Source organism: Leucopleurus acutus (assembly GCF_964270905.1).
Source record: "Leucopleurus acutus genome assembly, chromosome: 2".
NCBI classification, from domain to species: domain Eukaryota; kingdom Metazoa; phylum Chordata; class Mammalia; order Artiodactyla; family Delphinidae; genus Leucopleurus; species Leucopleurus acutus.
In genome coordinates this window covers 70054509-70074686 of record NC_139143.1, presented here as the reverse complement: position 1 = coordinate 70074686, position 20178 = coordinate 70054509, and the positions used below count along the sequence as shown (strand labels likewise).

The window sequence follows — 20178 nt, the reverse complement described above, 5'->3', positions numbered from 1 at the left end:
TGTACATCTTATAAATCAATTTCAAACCCCTGTAAGATTGTGGCAGCATTTAAATCTGATGTTGGAAGGATATATAACGTAGATTCTTGCCCATCCCACTTTGGGTCTAAAGGCGGAGGTAGGTGTTGACCAGCCAGGCTGAATGCTTCAAAAAGTGATTTATTTTTGCCAGTTCCCCAATGGTCTCTTTTCTTTCTATTCATGATCTAAGTTTTGCTCAGAATGACATCAAGGGAATGAGAAAACTACCTGTAATTCTTGTTCTCAGATCTGAGATTGTCACAACAGGATCTCTATTCTAGGACTGGGAACAACTGGAACAGCCTTCCGGGGCGTGTTCCGAGCCCTCCTTTCTCTCTGCCTCACACCGTTCTCCTACCCCTGGACACTGGCGAGCCAGTCACCACCATCGTAGCCAGATTGCTGGGGGGTTCGCTACTGCCAGCCCCAAGGGAGAACGAGCGACCTCACCAGGACATTTGAAGAAAAAATTTCGAAGCCTGAGGAAGCCTCACGACCAAGTGTTTTGGGGCACATGATGAGGTATGATCTAGTGTAAGATTTCACAAATACAGGTGTGATCATAGGACTCTCCTGAAATACGTGTTAAAAGTACAAATCTGGGCTTCCCTGGTGGCGCAGTGGTTGAGAGTCCGCCTGCCGATGCAGGGGTCACGGGTTCGTGCCCTGGTCCGGGAAGATCCCACATGCCGCGGAGCGGCTGGGCCCGTGAGCCATGGCCGCTGAGACTGCGCGTCCGGAGCCTGTGCTCTGCAATGGGAGAGGCCACAGCAGTGGGAGGCCCGCGTACCGCAAAAAAAAAAAAAAAAAAAAAGTACAAATCCTAGCCCCAGACCCACCCCGTCAATCTCCCAGGCAGGGCCCAACAATACATTTTCAACAGCAATCAAGTAATCCATATGGTTAGGCAATCTGGGGAAACACTGATCCAACAGAAAAGACCCGATTAGGGTTCTGACTTCACTAATGGCAGCGATGGCTTATTTCTCCATCTATAAAGAAAAGAGGGGGTGAGTTACAACACTATCTGTGACCTTAGCCTCTCTCCAAGGCTGCCTAAGGTCTCATCAGATAACCTATAGGAAGTCTTTCAGACTACTTAGAAATATTTACAGATGTGGCTAGGTCTTTTCAGCGTGGAGAGCTGTGGGCTAGAGTGGCAGCCACTTCTCATGCCCAGTTTGCACAGTCCCGTGCCAGGTGCAGAGAATGGAGATGAGGCCGATCATCTCTGCAAGACATTCTCTGCATTAGTGGAGGTGGACAGCAACACTCGTGGCTGCAGAACTGAACCCCTGGAGAGCTCCCCCATGAGCACTAGGTCCAACAAATGTCCCCAGCTTCCTCATAAGTCTCTGCATGGCCTAGAGAAGTTCATCTACCTGCCACCTGCATCCATGCCCCCTCATCCAACACGTCCCTGACTCAGGCAAACACTCTCATGCGTCATCCCACTGGGGCCTCTGCTTTTCAACCCTCCCCATCCTAACTCACCTCTTTCAGCTCAGACTTTTTAATATTGGCTTTTCAGATCACTGAGCATATCTTTAAATGGTATGGATGGACAAACACACACAACACAAATATCAAAATATACCCATTTAAATTAAAAACCTTTAATTCTCTGGGTTTGTTGTAATTTATCCATAGCAATACTTCATATTATATGCATAAAATCTCCCAGTTCTTTCTTGGGCATGTCTTATTCCCCCTATTCAATGGCAGGGTCCCCATGGACGGAGACCAAGTCTTACACAAGTCTTATCTTGTACCCCCAATAACACCTAGGAAGGAAGTTCACATGTATAAGCACTTCCTATGCAGGACAGACTATTTAGGGGAGAATAAACAGAAGGATGTGTCGAGAAAAGCTGGGGTGCCGAGGATGGCCAGTTTGCCTTTACTTGTCCAGTCAACCTTATCTCCTGGCCACATACCCAGAAATGACTGTTTTCTCTCTCGACTGGAGGCCTGGAGGTCCGAGTGATTTATGCAGCCCTTCAGAGGACAACCTGGTCCCATCTCCCCAGGTTATTTCAGTAACCTGTTATCATCTTTGTATTTTTTATTGTCTGTCTGTAGTTCTGTTGTTTGGGGACTGCAGGTTTCCAATTTTAATAATTCTTTCCCATGGCTCCCTTCAACGTTCACCAAAATCATACCTGCCCCTGACTAATAAAAGCAGTATTTTTGGTCTCTGCGGCTGGTGCTATGGGGCTCTTTGGTGGTGAATAGCCTGACACAGTGCTCAGTATAATGAGAGAGTAGCTACCGCAGCTACCCAAGATTCTCTAAAATTGCCTGAGCAAGTTGAAATCCAAAGCTGGTGACTAAGAAACGATGTTTTAATCATCTTTTCCATCGGAATCGGGGCCCAAAAAGACAGACTAGAGCTAAAGCTTTCAGAGGCCAGGGACACCAGCAAGTCTAAAACTCAGCACCAGGGTTATGGCTTGTGTCTTCCAGCCCTTGGAAGTGCCAGCACTGGGCTGAACTGTTCTGGTTCCGCTCACACAGGGCAAGGCCGCTGTGAAGTCCTTTGGCAGGGCCAGTTCTCCCCCAGGCAATGATAACAACTCACCCTTCTGACCCTCACCTAGCCACTTCTTTATTTCCTTGCACACATAGGACTGGTTTGGAAATGCCATGAAATAAATGGATACCAGAGGAATGGTACTCTGAGAAAAGGGCCTAGCTCCAGTCAGACAGTTCTGGAGAGACCGAGGAGATGCTGAAGAAGAAGCCTTTTTCAGAGGTTGTCCACGGAGCCATAGATAGAGGATGGACCGCTGCCGGGAGCAGAGGGATAGCGCCAAGCATCATCGTCCTCCAGTGATTTGACCCAACCATGTATCCCACCATAAAAGTGTGGGATGAAGAGCTTTGACAAAGGTCTGTCAAAGAAAGTGGAGACTGAGAGATACCTCAGGTTAGATGGAGTCAGGGTTTTAGGGCTAAACATTCAGACAAGAAGAAAAAGCCAGGTTTTCCTGGAAGAGAAATGAACATTTAAAGAGTGCACCAACTTCTCATGCCTTGAGTAGGAATCAGCAATGTGGGCTGGGCTCAGGTAGGCAGTTCTTCTGTTGGTCTCGGCTGGGCTTCCTCATGTGTTTGCAATCAGTTGAGAGTTGATAGGCTGCCAGTTAGGGTGATGGGGGTAACTGGGCCCCTTTCTCTCATCACGTGGCACGCTAGCCCAGGCTCATTCACCTGGTGGTGGCTGCAAGTTTCCCAAGAGCATCAAGAGAGGACAAGCCCCATGCACAAGAACTCGTCAAGTCTCTGCTTGTGTCACATCTGTTATTGGGCCACTGGCCAAATCAAATCACATGGACAGTCCCAGATTCAAGGGGTTGAGAAACAGACTGCACCTCTTGATGAGAAGGGAAGAGTGGCCATTTTTCACACTCTGTACAAATTACAAAATCCAGAGAGATCTAGCTTTGGGATTTAGGCAAAATCTATCATTTAGGCAAGGGTGGGAGTAGGAAGTGTTCCTTCCTGAGAAAGGAAGGATAATCTCTCTCATCTCCCAAGAGCATCTAGAGTGGCAGCCTGGTGAGGCCCAGGGATGCCTGTCCCACACTCAGGTGTCCTGGAATGACGAAGCTGGGATGGCAGGAACAACTCATGGTAAACAAAGTATAAAACACACAGAAGATCCAGGGGAGTCTGTGGGGGAAATGGCCCATATTCAAATTATAAGGAGACAATATATTCTTTTCTTCTTAGATTCCTTCTCATTCTTCTCTATTTTGCATTACTGTCTTCTCCTCTTTTTCTCCCTCTTCTCTTTCATGTGTATACTTTATTTTATTTTTTTATTTTTTATTATTTTTTTGGTGGTACGCAGGCCCCTCACTGTTGTGGCCTCTTCCGTTGTGGAGCACAGGCTCCGGACGCGCAGGCTCAGCGGCCACGGCTCACGGGCCCAGCCGCTCCACAGCATGTGGGATCTTCCCGGACAGGGGCACGAACCCGTGTCCCCTGCATCGGCAGGCGGACTCTCAACCACTGTGCCACCAGGGAAGCCCTCATGTGTATATTTTAATCATTTATCAAAAGGCACCTGATGACAACCTAATCAGAGTGCAGAGGGAGGCAGGGCTCTGTGTGTGGCACCAAAACCTGTGGAGAGTCCAGGAGAGGGGAGGACAGGCAGAGCCCTTGATGTCCAAGACTCAGACGTTGCTGTGCCAAAAGAGAAAAAGCAGTTTATGTTCTCAGGATGGAAAAAGAAATACCACTTCGACAGCTCTTGCTTTGTTCCAGCCACTCAAGAACTGTCATTCGAACAGTACACTGAAGCCATTTCTGTGATTGTCCCACAGGTCACTGTCACTGAGCTCACCACGGGCCTGATTTCAGTGTAACAACAGTCATTGACTAGTGACTGGGAGGTAATGGGGCTAAAAGGTATATTTTGTCTGAAGCTATCTTCCGCTGTCAGTGAATTCCTTCTAATAGTAGTAATCAGTTCTGTCTCTAAGCACAGCACAGGAGGTATAGAAAAGAAGACTGTAGGCATAGGCATTATCTGGGAGTTAGCAGTCCAGAGCTAACTCCCTTTTAGAATTGGAAAAGGAATCCTGGTTTGGCTAAGGAAGGAGATTGGGCAGGATGAACTCTGTGGGTGAGAAACTCCATGTGTGGGAATGTGCTCACACGTGGTTGTTTTCTTGATAAGTTTCTCAGACTAGTTAGATGGGCACTGAGGTTTGCAATCAGCCTCCCTGAAAGGCTGCCCCCCATCCCTTGCCAAAGCAAAGATCAGCGAATCTTCCAAGGTGGTGGCCAGAGAAGGTCCCGGGCCTGCTGCTTCTTGGATTTGTGTCTTGTTCCCGTTTTCTGCTTCTGATTTCTAGTCATCCAGAGAGTCGTCTTGAAAACAAACATCAGACCACAAGGGACATCCTGGTTGGAAAGTCACTCTGGGGGAAGAGCAGGAAGAACCTGATTAAAGAAACCCAACCCAGCACAACAGATGGTTCCCTGGGCAGAGTCCACACCTGTTCAGAGCCTGGCACACCCTGACTTTTAGGGCATTTCATTAGGCTTGTGACTACTGTCCCTAAGCCTTAACTGGTGCTGAAGCCAACATACATCTCATGAAACTTAGTCCCACGGCCACAGAATAACTTCTCACCCCTTTAAGGATAACTGCAATGTTTACTGTTCCACAACAGGTAGCGCAGATGGTGTACCATAAACCTGATATCACCTGAAAGTTCCTTCCCTACTCACAGTACTTCGGTCGTCACAGTTTTTGTTTTGGAGGGGTTAATGATCATGCCAGAACCTTTTTCTGTTCATGTTCTCTCCCCATACTACACACTAAAGAAAATGTGCAGCTTGGAATCATGAAAAACAAAATGGCGGGAGAGGCGGGGTAACTGAGGAGGGGGCAGAAGCATCCAGGCTTGGAGAGTGGCCTCTGGAGTACAAAGGCACCTTGGGAACCCACATCTGTGATTGTCCCCCAACAACCTCTGAGGTCACATTTGGGGGCTGAGGGATGGCACGAGCTGCTCTTGGCGTTTAGAAAGAAAACAAAGTCTAAATAAGGCCACTTACAGAAGAGACAATTAGCTGGGCAGGGACTGAAAGACTTCCTTCACATATACTGGGCATAGGACAGTTTACACTCAATAAAACATCAAAGGAAAAAAAGTGAGCTGTCCTTCATGAACACCGATGGCTACTAACCTCGGGAATGTGGACTCTGTGGGGCATTTGATGCAAGTTACAAACCCTCACCCTAAAAGGGATAAGGGATGGAGAGGAAGGCACATATAAGCATGCATAGAGCATAGATCGTCTGCACGCAGACCTCAGAAGCCCACCTAAAGGCCTGTGGTAGTAATGACCCCTCGAAACCTTGATGTTAAATGCTTCTTAAAGCTCGTCATTAATGCTCTCGAATACTCTACACCTACGCACCTGTTACTTCTGCCTTTTTTCAATGCTCCAGGGGCCAACACTCACTTACTTCACCTGGTCCTGGATAAAGGGAAGCGAGGGACAAACCAGCCTGACACCTGCGTTCCCCAAGCAGGAGGCCCCGCTCCCTCCACCTGGGCCCCACTCGGCGTCTGGGGCAGGGCCCTCCTTCTCAGCTCTCCCTCCTCCCCAGCTCTCCCTCCTCCCCAGCCCCGCGGCTCCTGGACAGCGATAGTGCACGCTGGCTCCCCGCCCAGACCCCGTGGAGGCTGCCTGGGCCTCACCGTCTTCTTGGCGGGTTCCTTCTTCCTCCTCTTCTCCGAGTTGCTGTGGTAGGGCAGGTCACGGCCGCGGTAGGACGGGCCCCGGCTGAGCTCGCGCTCGCTGTAGGGAGGCAGCGCGTCGTCGGGCGCGTCCTCCTCTTCGCCCTGCGGCGTTCCCTCCTTGTAGGTGGACGGCGGCGACCAGGCGTAGTAGGAGGCGCTGCGCGGGCCGAGCTGCGCGCTCAGCTTGGACGGCGTCTCGAGGCTGCCGCCGCGGCTGGCGCCCTCAGGCAGCGCCTGCCGCTCCACCCCGGCGCCCCGGAACGAGTGGTCGTACTTGGGCGCGGCGCCCGGCGTGCGGCTCACCAGGCGGGGCAGGTGTGCGTCGTCGGGCGGCCGCCGGCGCGGGGGGCTGTAGGACCAGCCGCGGTCCGCGTCGGTCAGGGGCTCCCGGCTGCGGCTCCGCTGTCCGTAGTACTCTTCCAGCGAGCCGTCCTGGTAGAAGCCCCCGTGCGCCCGCGCCTCTGAGCGCTCGAAGCGGCTCCCGCCCCGGGCCTCGTGGTTGTTGCCGTCCGCCCTGCGGGACCGCGGGCCGTAGGAGTCAGCGAAGGCCGCCAGCTCGTCCATGGAGACGGCCGGTACCCCGGTGGCGAAGTTCTTCCGCGACAGCATCTCGGATTTGGAGCGCTGCTGGCTGCGGGCAGAGGAGGCGCTGGTCAGTCCAGGTAAGCCGTGCGCGAGGCAGGGAGCTTGAGCGGGGATCTAAGGGCCCCTGTCGTGTCTGGGGCCTCTGTCAGGAGACCGAGGTCCGAACCACGGCTCCGCTCCTGGCTGGATGAATCACCTCGGGCATCTCTCACGCCTCAGAATCAACAAACAACGAGCTCAAGGCGGCCGTGCCCATCTCGAGTGTTAGTGTTAAGGATCAAGATGGGGTTGTGTGGATAAAAATACTTCGTGATCTACACGGTGCTGAAACACACGTTGGGCCTTCTTTTGGCCATTACGATGTGACCTCTGGTTGACAGCCTCCTGACTCACTCCTCACACCCTCAAAGCCAGCGTGGGTGATGTGGGCCTGCAGTACACACAGCAGTGGCCCACGGAGTCCCTGTAATATTTGGTGACAAACAGAGGCCTTTTCCTTCCTCAGAGCCGAGGGCAAGTTACCTCTTGGGGTGGCAGGCAAGAGGGAGCCTGCAGTTGGTACTTTGAGAGAAAAGCAATAGGATCTACTGCCCCTCCAGATACAGGTTAGGTGAGTGGGGAAGGTGCTGTCCGGTGGGCACTGGCTACACAAAACTGGACAGACAACTTGGCCGCCCCACATTCATTGGCCATGTGACCCAGGGTAAGTTCCTCAGCATTTGTAAGTTTCAGTTTCCCCAACTTAAAATGGGGACATTAATAGTACCTCCCTTTTAGAATTAGGAGACCCAAATGCAACAGTATAACACGTTTGGCACTTGACCTTTCACAAAACAAATGATCAAAAATGATGGAGGTGATGGGTGGGGTTTTTTGGAGGTTATAGGATAAAACGTGAGAAGAGCAGAGAAATGTTAACAAGGTTCATTAAGGGGTCTAGAGTACCCTCTTCAAAGAGCCTTGAGTGATTACTTCTGCTCATGGTGTCCCAAGTGTTCCCTTGCTTAATAAATGTGGGAAAGGGATGTTCAACAGCCCACAGAGAGACGTGGCAGAATAACCTAGAAGGGCAGACAGAGATGCTGCCGGATCACAGCAGCCTCACATGCACCCTGCCTCCCAGCTCCTGCCCCCTCACGCCCAGCACCAGCGCTGCCCGGCCACAGCCACCTTCACCTGTGCCTGAAGCTCTCCAGATCCTCTTTGTTATACTCCATGGCCGAGGGCCCCCGGCTTGTCCCGCTGCTGCCTCGCATGACACCTGACCAGTAGTCAGGATTGCTTTCCAAGTCCCCAGACACAGGGAACTGTTTGCTTCGCATCTGATGGTAAGACTGGCGGAAACTGCTGTCTTCCTCATGCAGGGAGCTGAGTTCCGAGATGGTGTTGTTATCTGCAGGGACAAAAACCAGGCATGACAGAGCTTCCTACCCATAGAACAGAATGGGAACTCGGTTAACGGCTGAGACTAGAGGCTTTGGGAAACTCCCACCCGAGGGCCTCAATCCTGTCCAGGGTGGGTTGTAGACCTGAGCTAGTGGTATTTGTATTCTTAGCTCAGCAGGAACTGGCTCCAGCTGGAAGCCCACTTGCCTACAGAGAGGGAGGCTTCCTACATGCTCTGTTCTTGGAATAGGAAAACAATTGTTATTGTTCCACCTAAGGCAGGCTTCCCAGAACTTGGGCTCTCTACAGCTGGTCTCCTCCTAGTACATCAGCATCCTTGCTCAAATATTTTTCTTCTTGTTGTTTAATTCAGTGATGAGCCGTGATGATCCCAGGCATGAGGCAAAAGGGGCAAAAAGAGAGAGAAGCCACAGACCACGGGATCTTCCCTACTGTTGGCTGAGTCCCAAGGTGGGGCCTTCAGAGTCAGTGCTACAGCTCCGCTTTAGAGGCACCCCATTCCAGCTTCCTGCAGTTGTGCCCCTCCCCACAGAGCGAGGAGTCCACAGGGCCAAGGGGGTGTACACACCTAGTGGCCATCCACCCCCGCTCCGGATGTTCATCCAGGAACCTGGACTATCTTCCCCAAACAATACCAAGTCCATTTCCAGGGCCTGAGTAGACCTCTTCCACTCCCCAAAGAGTATGGGGCCATGGGTGGCCAGGACAGCTGTTTGGAGGTGCGGGAAGAAAAGGGGAAGGTTGGGCTGCACTTAGGGCTTCTGGGCCTCCGCTTATACTCTGGTCCTGGCCCAAAAATGTAAAGAGGGAGGGGATGGTCACAGCCTGCTCATTTCCTAGGGTGGCCTAAGTAGCTTTGCACAAAAGCACTTGTGAATAAGGACCAGAGTCACGGTCTGGAAAGAAAACAAAAGAACAAAGAAACTATTTATTTATGAAACTTTGAAATGGGTTGAATTTCACATGACTTAAAAAATAAATCTAGCGAATCTATCTGTAATGTAACTGAATCCATTTGTTTTCCAAAAATCCTTTGAACTTCAAACTGTTATCAAAATCAACATTTAAAAGGTGTAGGGCCCGGCTGCTGAGCAAGAGGTAAACCGAGATCAGATGTGGGAAGCACAAATGTGTGTCTCAGTTTCCCCTCTACCTCGTCTCCTCCCTATATCCCCAATGGTCCTTAGAGGAACAGAGAATTTTTGCTGGTTCCCACCCATGAAGGGAAGGGAGGGTCTCCCCCCACAGCATAAACACAGCCTCCTTGTCCTGTTTTACCAGGACACAAGGCTGACCAGGAATGCCGTTCAGTTTGGTCATGTGATCAGCTGGTTTTGAATTATAATCTAATTATAAGCCTTTTCTGCCCCGTAAGGAGAATGGGCTAGTCCGTGCCTATTTTAAAGGAAAACAACTCAGATCCTAGTGATTAATCAAATCTAGAACCTTTCTTTTCTCATGATCCCAGCGAACTCCAATCTCCCGGGAACCATACAGAAGAGAGCTTTAAAATGCACCAAGTGTGCTTATTGAAAAATGACATTATTTATTCAGACCTTTCCTTAAACTTCAGGGAATAATGGACAGTTTTCACTTCTCCAGATACTCAGGGCTAGCTCTGTTGCACCATTCATATGATGGACAGTCCAGCCTGTATGCTGCTCTAAAATTTCTGCCACAGTGAACATGAACATCAACATACCCCACTTCACAGACACCTAATAATGGAACTCTAGAGCAGGATAGGCAAACTTTTTCTGTAAAGGGCCAGATAGTAAATATTGTAGGCTTTGCAAGCCATACTGTCACAACTATTCAACTCTGCCATTGCAACATGAAAGGAGTCATAAGTAATACAGAAGTGGATTGGCATGGCTGTGTTCCAAGAAAATTTACTTGCAAAAACAGGAGGTGGAACATATGTGCCCTGGGAGCCGTAGTTTGCTGATTCCAGACTGAAATATCCTAAGAGCAAACCCCTATTTACAAGGGGCAGGCGAATGAGGATCACACTGGCTGGGAAATTCATGGGCCTGACCCTGAAACTCCTATTTCTTACAGAATCTATTACTCCCTTGCCGCACCTGAAACTATGAGGCTCATTTTATGATGAGATCTTCAAGAGTGTCCTATGTCCGTGATCCACCCCAGGGTTTACTTTGCTCTTCAGGAACAGAACCTCTCAAACTAAAGAGAACTAGATTCCTGCTTCATCTCTCTGCAGTTATGGTAACGTCAACCTGCAGGTTCAGGAATGCTGGGCTCCAGTTCTGGCCCCGACACTGAGCTCTGGCACTGGTTACTTTCCCCCTCTGCCTCCCTTGCCTCTTCCGTAAAATGAGGGAGGTAGATTCAACAGCCTCGGTCTCTTCCGGCTCCAACATCCTAAAGTCCTATGAGTTAGAAGTCTGTGGTCTTTGACTAGAAACTGCCGCTGCAGCTATGGCACATTCCACAGTTGGCTCCAAAGTTTCTAGTTTAACAAAAGGGCACAGGACGGGAGTCAGAAGAGCTGGGTTCTAGTCCTGATTCTATCACTTCAACCCTCTCGGCTTCTGTTTCCTCATCTGTCAACCCAGGCCATCCCTTGGACTCTAAGATTCCTTGGTCATTACCTTATGGCCAGCCAGCCGTTGGAGACCACTTTAATCCAGGCAGACAGAAGACATCACCTAAACTGGGATCCACCCTTTATTTTCAACCTCCGTTTTTCACTTTTTCTCTGTGTGTGTGGGATTCACAGATTTCCTCCATGGGCCCTTTCTCCTTGATCTCTGACTATCTCTGTCTCTGTCCCCTTACAGAGATCCATGACAACACTGTTACAACTAGCTTGTCAAAGTGCAGTGACATCTGCATTCCTGACATTCCAATCTGGAGATGGTCTTTTTATAACCAGTGTGGTGGGTGGAGGCAGCAATGGATGCAACTCAGACAGGATGAAATTAGAATTGCAAACTGGGAGGAATATGTTGTCTTTAATCTGAATAAAGCTCCTCTAGTCTGGGACTGTTTCCCCAACAATGCCATCAAGTCTCTCGTGGATTCCAAGGCAAGGAGGGTTCAAAGAGAGAAACGTAGTGACCTCACTCCCAGGCCTGCCAGCACCCTCTGATCATTAGCCTGTCCGTGTCAGACCTGCCCTGTGATGCCTCTCATGACAGATGGTAATTTGGAATCCAAATCAAGAATCAGCTGTGTCAGCTGCAAAATCTCCAAGGGCTGTGGGTGAGTTAAGGGTTGGGGCCCTGACACCTACAGACTCAGTAATTAAAACGTTCTTTGGACAAGAGGGGCAGCCTCTTTGCTGGCCCCTCAGCCTCTGCTGCTGGGCATCTCAAAGGAATGTAGGCCTCTTTTTGACGAGATTTCTTTCTTTCTTTTTCTTTTTTTTCATCTTTATTGGAGTATAATTGCTTTACAATGGTGTGTTAGTTTCTGCTTTATAACAAAGTGAATCAGCTATACATATACTTATGTCCCCATATCTCTTCCCGCTTGCGTCTCCCTCCCTCCCACCCTCCCTATCCCACCCCTCCAGGCGGTCACAAAGCACCGAGCTGATCTCCCTGTGCTATGCGGCTGCTTCCCACTAGCTGTCTACCTTACGTTTGGTAGTGTATACATGTCCATGCCTCTCTCTCGCTTTGTCACAGCTCACCCTTCCCCCTCCCCATATCCTCAAGTCCATTCTCTAGTAGGTCTGTGTCTTTATTCCTGTCTTACCCCTAGGTTCTTCATGACATTTTTTTTCCTTAAATTCCATATGTATGTGTTAGCATAGGGTATTTGTCTCTCTCTTTCTGACTTAACTTCATTTCTTTGGCAGACTTGCTCTTTCACTTTCACTGATAATGGCAAGTCGGGCAGCTGGACTGTCGTTCAATGCTAGGGCCTTTCATGTTGGAAAAAACTGATACTCAAGCTTCCACACCTAGGTCATTATTTTGAATATATTTTAAAGGGAGTAGTAGGGAAAGGCTGTTTTAATAAAATATTTCCAACCCCAGGATTGCACGGCCCCAGCAGTACTGACTGCCCCATGGAGAGACACAACAGGAACCAAGATGGTACATGATAGCTCTTTTTTTTTTAAATTCTATTATGGTTTATTACAGGATACTGAATATAGTTCCCTGTGATTGCTCTATTTTTCATACCAGAATCCCTTTTTTCTTTCCTCTATGTACTCAAAGCTACTTTCTTTAGGGTGGTATCACCAGCACCCCTACTAGTTCTGACCCTGAAAGCTCAGGCCTGCCCACGTATGGTCACCCCCAAATCCCCTTTAGCACAATGCACAGATCACGTAAAACTAACAGATGCTCACATCTGCCTCTCATCCTTCTGGCTGGATCAAACTGAGCCAGCTCCTTCTCGACATAGTATAGGACCTTCATGGAGTCTCTCTCTTTGTCAGCTTGGATCCGGTAACCTTTGCGAACTGTTGAGAAACAGACAAGAAGGTGAGGTGAAAAAAATCAGGAGAAGGCAGCTTCCATTTATTTTACCAAGTAGAAAACATGGGTCCCACTAATAACAACTCTTTTTGAAATCACCCAGAAATCGTAACCTGTAGTTGTATATATGGAACCATACTCCAGATCCCCTTTATCACATGGTTCCATTAGAATGGAGGATCGGCAGGTCAACAACAAAATTCTATTACAGTATATTTTTAGTCATTTGTTAACCTCTGCTTCCTACCTCCTGACCTCTTATAGCTCTACTTAAAGCTCATCTTCTCAAAGTTTGGGGGAGTACACTCACACTACAAAAAGACCACTCTCTAGACTAGGGCCGCAGATCACTCTACAGTCTGAGGTTCATACCTTCACCTGTTGGAAGCACGTGTAGCTTTAAAACAGATACCCAAACGTCAGGGACCTTGACACAGGTGGCCTAAAAGCCTCTAGTTGCTTGGGAGATTGTGCAAAAATTCCATAACTAGGTGATGCATAAGAACTAATATTAGATTGTAGGCTTTATACATATTAGTACAAAATAAAATGCAAAATACATGGATTACTATTATGGTTCCATTATTATTTCTTTAGCAGTTTCCTCTTAGGAAAGGGATTACCATATTTTTGACATGATTAATTCAACCTGCTGCTATGTGGTTACAGGCAGGTGTTATTTTCAGGCTTTAATAAAAAACAAAACCAACGCATGAGAGATAATACCATCTCCTACATTCCCATCACTCATATTGTCAGGGGCAAAGGCTGTTGAAGCCCCATGTCACTTATCAGTCGAGTCCAATACCAGCCCCAAGGGTGATCAGACACGGGCAGGTCCAATCTTCACAGATAAGAGAAAGAGAAAACAAGAAAGAGTGAAAGGAATGGGATGGGGACAGAGCAATAAGGGTAATAGACAACACTTAATTGGGCACTGAAATGTGCTAGGTACTGTGCTAAATGCTCTACATGGACATTGATTCCTCACAACTACATAAGGAAGTTAACTGTTAGTAGCCACATTTCATGGTTGAGGACACTTTGGTTCAGAGAGGTTTTATAACTTGCTCAGGAATAAGTGGTAGTTCTGGGACCGGAACCATGTAGTCTGACTGAAGCCCAACCATACTGGGCATCTTGCCTCTCTGGAGTCTAGGAGCAGAGACAGTATGGAGAGATAGGAGAGGAAGACAAAAAGGAAGAGCCCAGAGTAGAAAATGCTCTTAGGTGTGCCATAGGCAGTGTCATCTGAGGCACGGTCCTACCTTACAGCCCATCAGGACTGTACAGTGGGATGGAAGCAAATGACCCGCCTCCAATATTCTCTGTTCCCAGAGTAGGGCAAATACCATAAAGAAACCATACGACTGCATGCACCTCTGGAGAAAATCCTGCTTTCTGTACTCTGGTCATGTTACCCTGGCTGTGGACAGAGCCCCCCACACAAGCATGTACGTTTAAGCAAGATTAAAATATCTTCCACAGACTCTAATCAGAGCCCTGGCATTGAAGACTGGGAAGACGCCCACACATCCATTTGCAGGTGCACTAGTTTTCTATATGAGAACAGGATGGGCAGTCCACATTCAGCTCCAATTGTGGAATAACTTAAAAAAAAAATTAATGAATCTCAGCACACGCTTTTTAGTACACCTTCTCCCGGAGGTTAGATCCATGATCCGTATGCAGAAGCAATTATTAGCAGAAATGATTTTATTTATCAAGCTACACATTCTTCCATCTCTGCAGAGGTGTTTACATAGTACAGACAGTTCACTTAAAATGCAATTATCCCACGGAACTGCAATGTCTGTTCTGAGGCAGTTATGTCTGATGGATGAAACACAGGGCTGGGAAATGGGGAACTGGGCATCTTGTAGGCATGCCGCTGGATTTACTGAGGGACCTCAAATAAGTGGTGACCTATCCAGGACTCAGTTTTCATGTCTGTAAGATACAGCTAATACTCTTCACCTTTTAAATAATCTCATAGGGGAAAGACAAATATATAAACCAAAAAGAAAAAGAAAAAAGAAAGGAGACAACAAAGACCCAATCAGTGGCGCACGTTGAGTTCTCTGTAATTATTAGGGGCAGCTCAGATGACACCTCATCCAAAAGGCTTTCTTTTTCTCTAGCTAGAAAAGTTCTCTCCCTTCTCTCTCTATCCCACTCCTAACTTACAAGTCATTTACTTTGAACTTTCATCATGGCCCTTAATATATTCTCATTGGTTGCAAATGATTTGTATAAATGTCTAATCTTCCCAAAGATTCTTGAGGGAAAAGACTGCTTATCCTTCTAGCTCAGCGTAAAGCCCAGGATGGTGCTCTATACACAGTATGCACTTAAATGTTTGCTTGAGCTGACTTGGTGCCAGCCTGGGGCTGGGGGTAGGGTTAATGCTTTCTTTAGAAACAGTATTTTCAGTAGTTTCCCTGTCTAGATTGTAAACTTCCTGAGGTCCAGGACAAATTCTCTCTGTTTATCTCTGCTTCCTGAGCACCTAGCATAGAACCTGACACATTGCAGACACTCAAAACACATGTGTTTGTATGAATGAATGAATGAATGAAAATCAGGAATAAAAACTATATTACAAAGAATTACAAGTAAGGCAGAAAAGGCCATGTGATGGGTTTGTTGGAGAATTTTCACCAGGAAGGGGAAGGCTTGAATGGTAGCTTGAGGGAGCAGCAAGGTTTAGGTAAGTTTTGTTGTTTTATTGATGATTATTTTTTAGTAAAGAAAATGAGCATGTTTATAGGCATTAGGGAAGGGTCTACTCTACCTGCAGCTGTGGCTTTATCTAGGTGTTCTTAATATGTGAAGCACTGTATGGCAAACATTCAGTAATACTGAGATAAAGGGGGGAAGAGTATTGCTATAGGAAACAATGTACCAACTGTCCCCTGGCAATGAGAGATGGCTGCCATCCTGAGCAACAGCTGGAAACTGCTCCCTTAACTGCAACTTGGACCGGCGCTTAGATTGCTTTCTGGGTCATTATAACAAATTGCACTCCTCGTTACGAGACAGATTTGATCATGTATGCATAAGTTATCATGCCCCTGCAAAGTCACAGTAACTATTCACAGCCTCAAATGACAATGGCAGCTTCGCCTTTCAGTACTGGCATTGTAAAGAGACACCACTGTACTAGATACTCTCAGCTTTGATTTCTAAGTCACACCAGCTCATGAGTTCAGAAATCTTAATCCCTCTACTTTGTCAAAAAGGACAGAGGCAGAGTACTGATGTTTAGACTTTAGAGGCATCATCCGTTTGGTTTCAGTAGCTAAAAAAGCTAGGCACTTCTCCCTTTAAGAGGCGTTGGTTTTCCTTTTTTAATTGAAAGCTGTATGTTCGATGGGTGGCAACACTATAACTAATTCTCTCATCGTGGTAGAACCTGGCTCTGTGTCACGTATATGCTCAGGAGCACAGAAAACCTTTCTTGATCCCTCCAAGCAGATGAGACTTTTCCTTCTCTGAGCTGGCATCAGAGAACAGTCTTATCATAGGCTCCTTTCTATGTGTCACTCATTTGATTTCCATTCACAAGCCCCCAGAAACCACTCTGCTGGACCATAAACTCCTTGAGAGAAAATCTGTACGCATTCATTAAATTTTTCTTGATTTGAAAACAAATAGAACGGTGTCAAGCCGATTTTTATCTGTAATTTGTCTGAAGATCAGAGAACTCTCTGATGTGTGGTGATATTTTAATAAGAAATGTACTACATTATTGGCCAAAGACCAGCATTTTTTTGAAAATGACTTTTTTCCTGGTGATATTTCAGTTTAGGGTCGATGGGTGATTTATTTCTCTTTTGAAGTTCAGTCTGGTCCAAGTCCTTTGGTTGGTGTGGATTTTCATACTTCAGCTCCTCTAATTTATTAGCCGTGCCAACTTTGATTTTTACTGGAGAGGGACTATTGGGATATTCATTTTGATGCCAAGCTATAATTTCAAAAATCCTTATTGTTAAAAGATTTGAGTTGATACTTCTGACCCAATTAAGGCTCAACTATTTTTCAGCTAATTTCCCCTTTAAAGCCAAATCCGATTTGTAAAACTTGCAAAAGAATTCTGTAAGGCAGATATCCATGGATATAGCCTTGTTCTTCCCGTCCTATCTTAATAAGCTAAGGAAGGCTGTTTATGGATAATGGAACAGCTGCCAGATTCCACCCCCAGGGTGACAGCAGCTCAGTTGTGGGAGAAGTGATGCTTAAAATTTGCATATTCTCTGTATACATACAGTAGGCATATATATAGACACACATCCTTATTAGTTTGAAAAATGACATTTCAGAACCCTACTTGCCTATTCAATTCTTTTGCAAGAAGGATGAGTGGAGACCAGGTAGATGTGAAAATAAAATGGATTCAAGCAAGGGAAAAGGTAATTGCATTAATCAAGGTGGGAGATGTTGGTGGCAATGACTAGGATAGTTGAGTAGAGATGGACCAATTCAAGGTTATTTTGAGGTCCAATCTGAAGGACTTGGTGACCAGTTGGATGAGAGAAGTGAGGGAGAGGAAGAGATAAGGATCAAGCCCCTGCTTCTGGTTTGGGCTACTAAGTAGATAACGGTGCCATCCACCGAAAATAAGAAATGTAGGAGTTGGTTTGAGGTTGAGAAACAGCAGATTAATTCCATTTCCTAGATAGATGTTGAGCTGGAAATGCCTGTAGTACATTAAGGTGGGTATGTTCAGAAGGCAGGTGGATATGTGGGACTGAGGAACAGGAGAGAGGATGGAGATAAAGACTGGCAGTCATCAGCAAATAGATGATGACTGACGCCATGGACTAGATACGATTCCCCAGAGAGAGGACCTTGCACAAACAGGAGCACCAGCATCTGGGGGATGTGCAGAGAAAGAACAGCCAGGATATAGTGAAAACGGTAGGAAAAACTCCAAAGTACAGTGTTGAGGAGGGCAAAGAAATATGAGTGCGTTGTCAGGGGTGGCAAGTACTTTTGAGAAGTCAAGGGGCAAGCTTTGAGAAGCATCCATTCGAGTTAGCAATAAGGCGATCTTGGCAAGCGCTGGTCTTTGGAGTGGTGAAAGCAATAGCAAGACAGAAGTTAGCTGAGGAGAGGAAATGGAGACATTAAAGATTCAAAACTCTATCAAGGAGCTTGGCTGTGAAGAGGATAACGTGGATAGGGAAGTAGCATCAGAGGACTATAGGGTTTTTGCAAATTGTTGTATTTTAATGGGAGAGATCCGAGTGTGTTCTGAACGCTGATAGGAAGGAAAGGCTAAAGACGTGAGGTGGGAATGGGGTGGGGTATGGAGATTCAGCAAAGAGAGAACCTTGACAAAGCTGAAGGGGATGGCCCCAGAGCAGGACAGGAGGAGACAGTCATCTTTTTCTGTAACACAGGTAACAAACACACATAGCAGGTAGCCGCTATGAAGAATGGGAGAAGGAATCAGGGTGCCTCTTACCTCCTGCCCATTCGGTAACTAACTGGCTATACTATACGTAGCTCATCAAAGATGTCTTTTCAACTACACGGAGTGTTCAAAAGAGTATTGTGTACAAATGTAATCTGAAAAATTACTGGTGCTAGATGATTACCCTAAAATTGAAGTAGCATAAAAATAAAAAAATAGGCTAAATTTGCATCTTTATAAATCAGCATTTCTTAACACTTGTGACATTCTTTAAAGGACAATCTACATGGAACAGTGGCTTAAGCCACTTTTCTTAAAGGAGAAATAGCCAAATGCCATCGGTAATTCTGGCCACGGTACCATGAGTACAGAAATGTGCCCAGTGAGGATCATGAAGAACTCACTCCTGACTCAACGAGCCAGAAGATGATAACATGAGCCGGACTAGCTTGGCCGGCGCTGGTTGTGCATTCTCCCCTTTTCCCCTGCTGACAGAATCCTGACTTTGTTCATTTCCAAGGTGAATAGGTGTTGTGGCCTAAGAGATGAGTCTTGGTTGGTCCAAGGCAATCTGGTTTAGGAATGGAGACAGGACACAATTCTTGCCAATAAAATGACATGGAGAAGTCTGCTGGAAGGGGAAGAGGCTTCTGGAAAAGTTTTCCTCACTCTTGAGAAAAGGAGCACAAGGAAGGAGCATAAGTTTTCCGTCTCTGAATGCATTTAGCATCTGGGACGGTGGCAGTCATTATGGAATCTGGAGGGGAGCCAGCCCGGGAGGACAGAGGATGCACTCGGGATGCCAGAACAGAAGACGGAAAGAACTAGGTCCTACAGTGATGCCACCTGAACTGTTCCATTAGCCAACCCCAGAACCACCTTACCTTGGAATTTCCTGCTATGTGAAATAATTTTTTTTTCTATTTTTTAAGCCACTTCTAATTGCAGTTGGTTAGTATCGCAGGATGGAGCCCAAATGACTGAACTGCATATGCAAAAGCAGGAACTGGAAACAGGCTGAAGACAGGAGAGAAGAAGTATTTGCCATTCTATGAATAAGAGTCATTTTATTATGAGAATCCATTCAATAAAAAGTAAGAGGGAAAGGGTTCTGATGGGAAGGAAGGAGACAGAAGATTGGGGGGGAAAGGCAAGCTGCAAACAGAGCATGAGACAAGTCCTATTAATGCCTCTTTTGCCCACTCCATCCTTTGGGGAAATGGACTGTATTGTGTTTATCTCTCTAATACCCTGTGTGTCCTTGATCATTAACTTTTACTTCTCAGTCTGTGACTCATTCCCAGTCTCAGACATCAGAATCCTGCTAATAGTTCCTGAGAGAGAAAAAACACAAATACCAATTACTCACTGAGGATATCCACTCCTTCCAGGGTGGAGCATTGACAGTTCACTAAATGGACAAGACATTCTTCCCTGCTCCCCACTGAAGGCTGTCCAGATACCTCCAGGGGAGAAATGTCTGTTTCATCAACCCTAGTGGCTCATTCACACCTAGGGATTTAAAAATCACCTCCTAAACATACTACATACACAGTTCTAACCTTTACTACTCTGTAGTCCTGTTCAGATGCCTCCAGGAAGGCTACATTTTAATGTCTCTGTACTCCTCTACCCCTGCCTATAACCTCGAATTCATCATGCCCTCAATGGGGCTAATCTTCATCCAAATACACTCTCCTTACCAGTTACCTCATTTCTGTCTAGGACAGGCACCACTAGACAACTGGGCTCATCTTGAAGCCTCCGAACATCTAACTGCTTGCGCTTTCAAAGCATCTCTCAGATTCGTCCACTCATTTCAACGCCCATTGTCTGCATCATAATCCAGACACTCACATGCCCCACTTCAATCACACCTCAGCTCAAGGTCTCTGATTCTACTCTCTCCTACTTACCACGTGCTTTGTCAACATGTCACCTCTCCACTCAGGAACCTGCCTGCAGTGGATCTCATTCGCTATGGCACCAAGCCCCAGCTCTTCTGGGAGGGGTTTCA

General features: G+C 46.9%; 1 protein-coding gene across 3 annotated transcripts in view; it reads right to left on the bottom strand.

Annotated features, from left to right (window-relative positions):
• Positions 1 to 1675: 1675 nt before the first annotated feature.
• ILDR2 (immunoglobulin like domain containing receptor 2) overlaps positions 1676 to 20178 on the bottom strand; it is a 58609-nt gene continuing 40106 nt past the window's right edge. For all 3 annotated transcript variants that reach the window (XM_082832714.1, XM_082832715.1, XM_082832716.1), the window contains 4 exons: positions 12613 to 12726; positions 8052 to 8268; positions 6249 to 6921; positions 1676 to 4955 (listed from right to left, as the gene is read on the bottom strand). In XM_082832714.1, coding sequence (XP_082688840.1) covers positions 4920 to 4955; positions 6249 to 6921; positions 8052 to 8268; positions 12613 to 12726 — 1040 coding nt within the window. In that variant the 3' untranslated portion in view covers positions 1676 to 4919. The remainder of the gene's footprint in view (positions 4956 to 6248; positions 6922 to 8051; positions 8269 to 12612; positions 12727 to 20178) is intronic.